This window comes from Sinocyclocheilus grahami, unplaced genomic scaffold, assembly GCF_001515645.1.
Source record: "Sinocyclocheilus grahami isolate Dianchi unplaced genomic scaffold, SAMN03320097.WGS_v1.1 scaffold1224.1, whole genome shotgun sequence".
Lineage (NCBI taxonomy): Eukaryota > Metazoa > Chordata > Actinopteri > Cypriniformes > Cyprinidae > Sinocyclocheilus > Sinocyclocheilus grahami.
The window spans coordinates 284,897-292,136 of record NW_015506403.1 but is presented as its reverse complement, the minus strand read 5'-3'; the positions used below and the strand labels follow the sequence as shown (position 1 = coordinate 292,136).

At 35.8% G+C, this 7,240-nt stretch overlaps 1 protein-coding gene across 2 annotated transcripts; it reads right to left on the bottom strand.

The window, feature by feature from the left end:
• Positions 1-888: 888 nt before the first annotated feature.
• LOC107568174 (translocator protein-like) lies at positions 889-3,597 on the bottom strand. 2 transcript variants are annotated; one of them, XM_016254087.1, is made up of 4 exons: positions 3,287-3,597; positions 2,400-2,573; positions 2,124-2,262; positions 889-1,774 (listed from the first exon to the last, which is right to left on the bottom strand). In XM_016254087.1, the coding sequence occupies exons 1-4, from the start codon at positions 3,478-3,480 to the stop codon at positions 1,598-1,600; spliced, it is 684 nt and encodes a 227-aa protein (XP_016109573.1). In that variant the 5' UTR covers positions 3,481-3,597; the 3' UTR covers positions 889-1,597. The 2 variants fall into 2 exon arrangements, with proteins under 2 accessions (XP_016109573.1, XP_016109574.1); XM_016254088.1 differs by having other exon boundaries at positions 2,400-2,586; positions 3,287-3,596.
• Between the last annotated feature and the right edge of the window lie 3,643 nt (positions 3,598-7,240).

The following is a 7,240-nucleotide window of genomic DNA, read 5'->3' as shown; positions in this document are numbered from 1 at the left end:
CATGAGAAGTGTTCCACGAAAGAGCTATGGTTTGCAGACAGTTATAAGAGTTGATGTTACAAATACGTCTTTTGAATATACTGTGTGAACTCATTGCCCCGTTAGCTCGGAGAGCTGTATTTTCCCTCCTCAATAAGTTTTGTCAGTTGTTTTGTTTATTGGTCTAATTCTTGTTTCTTGGGTTGCATTGGTTAGTCACTCAATTAATTCTCTTGTGCTTCGTTCCTCACTTCTGAATTATGTTGTATTGATAAGGAGTTATCACAAAGTAAGTCTGTTTAGTTGTGCTATCTTACAATCAATATATAATAAATGTAGGTTAAAGTGTTGCCGATGTAACCGGTTAAAACTTGGACTGGCGATGAGGTCTTAAAATGTATGGAAAGAGTCTTAAAAAAGATCTTAAAAGGTATTAAATTTAACTCCATGATTCCTGTATATACCCTGTATTTGGAAGACCGTTAAAAGTGGGAGAAATGTGATTCATCTGGAATAACAATATTCAGTTATAGAATATTACTCTTCAGTTTTATTGCATATTCTTTCTCTTGAACTCATAATGCAAATAAATACTTTTTGTATTTCCCATGTACTGTAACAGTCCAGTATCTCTCTTGTTTTGATTTCACTGGATAAAAGCCATGCAGAATTATGTACACTCTTTATGATTTTTGCTCATATGTATACTGTTTTTACGCCCTTCATTTTATTAGACTATATATATATATAGATGGGTGTGTTTTGAAGAATTGGTTATTTCAAAGTGGTTATTTTAAAAAAAAGGCTTTCATTGAGGGTTATACACAGGTGTTTATTCCTAATATATTGAGGTGAACATTTTATTGGCTGAATGCATGCACCATATAAGAAAGTTAGTGTGGTGATTAATCTTTTTTTTTAATATGATTTATGATAATGTTTGTGAATTTTTAAAAATAATTTAGGTTTATGATGGAATAACAGCTGAAGTGCAGTTCATTAATCGAAAGTTGCACAGAAAAGTGAAATAACATAAAGCTGATGCACACTGGGGAATTTTCTGGCAGATATTGATAATATGGTCTGTGCCATGACAACATATGTTCACAGAAGATAGCTAGATGATAAAAACTTTGCCAAACCACCACCCTTTCACAGCCACAAAGGTTTATGACGAGAGCTTGGTGTTTGAAAAAAAGTGTAATGTTTTAACTAAATTTCCTTCCAAGAAACCAAGAGTCATGAAAAATTTTTATTCATAAAAAATTGGCAAGAACCAAGCAAAACATTTTCCTGTTATCAGAGATATTTTGAGTTTGAAGAGCCTATAAAGTGATCTGTGTAAAATGCTGAACTCAAGTGAATTGATGGAACGAGTTTATATAATTCATGGAAGCAATAGAACATTCTCATTTTATTGCCTTTCCTTCTCTTATAATTAAAATACATTGTGAATTTTCTGATATTACAACATTTTAAGTGAAGATAAAAAATAAACTAAATTCTTCATTATTAAAAGGTAACTTCAAAATGGCCAACAAGCAAAATAAAAAAAGCATGATTGCATGTTTATTCTAGTCAGTGTTACTTAGAATAGTGTTAATTTTTATTGGCCTCTTTAGTCATCTTTTTTGGGGTCTGGATTATCCCTCCAAATGCAGTAGTTGAGGCTGGTAGCGAGGCAGAGCCAGGCCAAGTATGGTACCATGAGAAGAGTTGCAGTGCGGCTGATGGGATACCAAGACACCATTGTGGCTGCCACTGTGCCAGTCAGCATCACTATCTCTATCATTGCCTAGATATGAAAGAAGAATAGAACATCACTATAGTTAATCATACAAGACATTATATAAACACTGACTTCCGTTGCATTGACAAAAAATACAATAGAAGTCAATGGGAACCATTTGTTTACTAACATTCTTCAAAATACCTTCTTTTGTGTTCAGCAGAAGAAAGAAATGCATATAGGCTTGGAATGACAGAGTGAATAAATGAGTTTTTAAGTCTTCACAAAAATCTCTGATACTATCTCACAACAACTATATGCAGACAAACTGGTTCCTGGTTTACTTTTTAAGCAGTTTCTCTGTATTTTAACTGAAACAACAGTAGGATTTTTGAAACTCAGAATAATATCTAACCAGTTTAATGTTGTGAGTGCCAAAGAAGATGGGGGTCCAGGCCCAATTAAGCGCTAACTGCATCCCATAAAGCCCCAGTGGTAACAATGCATCCTGGGTGAAGCCTCCAAGCTCTTTCCACACAAGGTATGAACCGTAGCTTTAAAAAAAAATAGAAAATCATTTACACCATCCGGAATTACCTTTAGTTACTCATTAACTTTTGACTACACCTTCATTCAAAGTTACTAAATGCATAACTGCTAGATATAATAAGTGGCCAATGTTTGAACAAACCCCATGCCAGTGTAGAGAGTGGTCCACGCCACTGGGAAGGCAGCATTAGGTGGCCTCCATGAGGGTTTATTGAGCGTGGTGTACCAGGTCTTCACCTCCTTCCGTGTAATTAAACCTCCAAATATTCCACCAACGTGTGGCAGAGCAGTCAAACTCAGCATAGGAATCCACATCCTTTCAATGCAAACTGGCAAAATAAGGTTTCTTAGCATTTGACTGTACATTACGTAACACATTTGTTTTTGTGTAATTGCTCTGCACCCTCCTTGTCTGTATAACTTATTCCAAGTCTGAAAGTTTATCTCCACAGAATGTGAGACCTTTAGGGCTCAATTGCAGTAAAATAATTAGGACATTAGAATTCAAGAATTAGAACATAATTAAGCCTTCTCTCGCAATTAATGCAATCCTACAAAAAGCTCACATATGAATATAAAAATATCAGCACAAAAACAAGTAAATAAGTAAAATATTAAAATATGACAATATTATGCTATAGCTGTTGGGTAAACTACTGAACAGAACAAAACTAACATACTAAAAAATAAACTGTTTTCTAAATACTTTTGGTTCATAGCCAGTTCAGTTTTCCTTCTCTATCTGGGATCGACTTCACGCACTGTACGACTCGTAAAATAGTTTTTAAAGACGAAGATGACGATGTGAAGAACGCCGTATAGATCCAATATAGACTTTTTTTCGTGCAAAGAATGTTAAACAGCATGACGGGTTTGCAGAATCTTATTCACGCGATCAGCAGAACATTATTTAACGCGCGATACTGATTGTGGAATTTAGTTCCTAAATTCATACGACGGACTAATAAGAGACATAGCCAAGCAAATTGCCTCTTGTAGGCTACTAAATAACAACGCTGCCGACTTTACCTGAATTGACAGGTCGAAGCGCTGTTCGATGCTATTTGAAGAAGAGCGACGTCTCGATGGCCTCCTATGACCGGGGTGATCTTGAAATCATGATACAAGTTTGTGTAACAGACAGTGGGCGTGCAAGAAGGATAGGCTGCTCTCGCGTACAATACTACTGAAGCGCTGGCCACTAGGGAGAGGCATGTAAACATCTGCCGCTTCCTCGTGTTGTGAAACGATCACTTAGCATAGTAATGCGCTTGAATGCTGTGTTCAAGCAGATCAACGCGGCGCTGCGCTGGGCTGGAACAGATGCCAGTTTTGAAAATTAGCTGTGACAAATGTGTCAATAGGGCAAAAAGTGCTGGTATAATCGAGCCGTTTACTGCCTCAAAAACGACAACAAAACGCCGCCACTGACAATAAATATATAAATATCTGTTGTGATGTGTGCGTGTATATGTATAGATTTAATAAATAATGTGCGGGCTTGAATATTATATGCAAATGAACACAAAGATCTCATGGAAAACTTGTATTCCCTTGTTCTGGCTGGGTAAGAGCACCAAGGAAACGTAGCCTACAGACCATGAACATGACTCCCTCTGTAGGCTGTAGGCTATTTTCGTGTTTGATAGACTGTTTCTATGAGAGATGCAGTATATTTTTAAAATCTCCCAAAGCCATTTTTTTTACTTGTAGACATGTGATGTACATGTGCACACTAGCTATTAGAAATGTGCAGTGCCTTAATGAAGTTCATTCAAAACACTATTTTATGAAGATATGCACAATAAGCTACTGTGTCTCATAATTCTGTGGTAAATCAAAATGGACATTTCCTTAGTTCATTATTTAAGTGTGGTTATGTGAACTCCACTGTCGGAGAAACTGGTTTATTAATCTAATTTTTACTCTTAAAATGGAATTGCAGTACAGTGTTATATAAAAGTAAGAAATAAATGAAATGTACATTTTTTTCATTTTTTTTTATTGGGAATTAATTTCTTATTAATTTTGGATGTGGTGAAATATAAAAAAAGAAAAGAAAAGAAAGAAAAGCTAAATAAATAAAAACCAAATGGCTTTATAATTTATGTTATGTGATTATTTTGTGAAAGCAATTTCAATTTCAGTTAATTAAAATTCTATTAGATTAATGTTTGCAATCAACCAATCTCAGCAAACACAAGATTGTGCCTTGGTTTAACCTCATGATTGATGATGAAATATTTATTTATTTTAAATGAAACGAAACTGTGTATGTTATGTGTATGTATTATCCTACTACTGACATAAAGATGTTTTTAGCACAATTATTATTTATTGTTCTACCTCCTCAAAATGGTTTATGCAAAACATTAAAAATAAAAATATTTAAGAATGTTAAAATATTTCAAAATGTTGAACATGCTGTAATTAAAAAGCTTTTAATGGTAGTAAAAATGTATTCTGTAAATTGTCTATATATCTGCATTTAGTACTTTTGTATTTTTGTTTGTATTTGAACTTTCCTAAGTGAATTTATGCAGCTGTTAAACTTGCAACTATGATATCATAAAAGGAATGTTTTAACATAGCAGATGAGAATATTGAGGGCTAATTGGGCTGGTAACTATCTCAATTGAGCATGTGTGTCTTTTCTGATTTGAGAGAGCAAATATTTTCCACAAACATATACTTTTCAATGAATTCCCGTGACTGGTCCCAGCCCAAGCAGGGCACGAGCAGCCTCTCCAGCACCTCAAATATGCCAGAATAATGGTAAGAGAGCATGATATCCTGCTTGAACTGACTGATTTAAACCAAATTAATCATCAGTAAGTGAACCTTAGTCCATAACTTAGTTATCTAACTGTCTGTATTAGTAAGTTATTAAATAAATAATAAATAATTTAGTAATTATTACTTATTTTTCAATCATTCTTCCAAAATGCTGTGTTAAATGTATTTGCATTAATAATTTAAATCAGATTTAAAGATTTTTTGCAAGTTTAAATTAAATGGCATTGTATAATTTGAAAGGACCTGCCATGACAGAAAATTACTTCATGCCACCTCCACCTCCACCCTCACAGGATTACAGAGTAAAGGGGCCACCTACCAGCCACAATTTGGCCCTTCCAAGTTCTGATGCGATTGAGACCCCATTTGGTGTTATCACACCTGAAAGTAATTTCTCAACATGAATATCACACCAATGTAGTTTATCAGCAGGTTAAAAGATACTGGGATGCTTATTATGTTTTTTATACTTAGATTTGATCTGGGATCCACCAAATCTACAGGAGCTTAGTCCACTGAAATTATTAGGTGTTTACAACCTTCCACCAGTCTTTTGGCCAGCTAGCTTAAAGGATAAGGTGAAGAATCTTGGCATTAATGTGGATGAGACAAACCGAGCTGATGACAGCAGCAACATGAAGAATCCATCTTCCTCTGTGCCTCATAATATGTTTGAGGAGCTTCTTGAGAATTTGGATTTCTCAGCACCTTCTCCTCATGCAAATGAGGACATCTTTGAAATACTAGGCCTCTCTGTTGATGCATACAATGAACAGACTGAGACTGATGCTGTCATAGAGCAGGAAGAGGACAAGGACAAGTTCCCGCTCAGTCCTTATGTCATCACTTACCGCAACATGGAAGCTGCAGCCTTTGATTGTGAGGAACTTGTCTTATGTCACAGGCTCAAGAAAGAGAAAGAGGACTATTTTCTCTGACAACTCCTCTTCTGCTGCTGCCGAAAGTTCTGCCATGGTTGATGATTTTGAGCCTCCACATGCTAAGCCTCGACTGGACTCTAGTGAGTATGATGAAGACATTCTCACTACTCTTTGTACTGCTATCTTCTCTGACGAAAAAACTACTTCTTACGATTAAAGCAATGTAGTTGTCACGATCTCTAGCTGGAGTGCCCGTGAGCTTCACTAGAGGGCACTCCATCCCAGACTTCTACCACTCCATCAAAGACTTCATTTCCCATAATCCTTTGCCCGGACTCATCAGCACTCACTGTTTGCACCTGTGTCTCATTTACCCTGTCTGCTCACCCTATATAGTCTGGTTTAGTTTGTCATTCTTGGCGAAGTCTTGTAAGTGCATCTCTGAGCGTTTCTCCTGTTTATATGTATCTTGGTTTTTGGACTCTTAGCCTGTGTTCTCTGCCTTGTCGTTTAGTCGGACTGATTGCCTGTGTGACCCTTGCCTGCTGTCTGATTTAGATTCTGGACTTTCCAAATAAACACTGCATTTGGATCCTCACTCAGTCTTAGAGCAGTTCCGTAACAGCTGTTTATGAATTAAAAGTCTGCAAAGTTTTTTTTGTGTGTGGTCATCTGGGCATTTTGACACTCAAAAATGTCATATATGCCTTGAGCTAGCTGAATTCAAAGTGCTGGAAATCACACTTTCTGGGTGGAAAAAATGTAGTGGTTACCTATCTGAGCTTGGTACATAGAGGCTGCAGGTTAAATCCCTGAAAGGAGTAATCCATAAATTAACATCAATGTTGAACAAGAAAGTAAATGTGAATTGCAATTTTACTTACATAATGTGAGATTTTATATATCATGTGTCATCATATGATATATCATTTTATATATCAGGAAATGATTGGATTGTGAAATCATGTGATCCTAACATGGTCACCACAATGACGGAATGCGCTCCATGTAAAACAAACAGCTTATTCTATCCCAGTGATATGCCTCTAACTTCTTCAATTTGAACAAACTTGCAGCAAAGTTGTTGTTGCCTTTTACAGGCTGACAGACATGTAATTGATACCTGATGCTGATGTATCCATTTTCTCTAGTTGTATGCCGTGTCTGAAAAAGACTAAGATTTACAGTAAGGATTCATTTCCTAATTATATTTTATCAGCCTCAGTAAAAAATGATCTGAGGTTAAAAAGGATATGCCATAAGATTGACGTACATTCCTAGCTTACTGTATTATAAATAAGAAAAC

What these genes read in the sequence shown, in the direction of transcription:
- LOC107568174 (XM_016254087.1), bottom strand. Translation starts at nt 3,480, where the DNA reads ATGTTTACATGCCTCTCCCTAGTGGCCAGCGCTTCAGTAGTATTGTAC. An exon ending in GCTTCGACCTGTCAATTCAG is followed by an intron (nt 2,574 to 3,286) that starts GTAAAGTCGGCA and finishes TTGCATTGAAAG; the next exon opens with GATGTGGATTCCTATGCTGA. An exon ending in GCACTCACAACATTAAACTG is followed by an intron (nt 1,775 to 2,123) that starts GTTAGATATTAT and finishes TTTCATATCTAG; the next exon opens with GCAATGATAGAGATAGTGAT.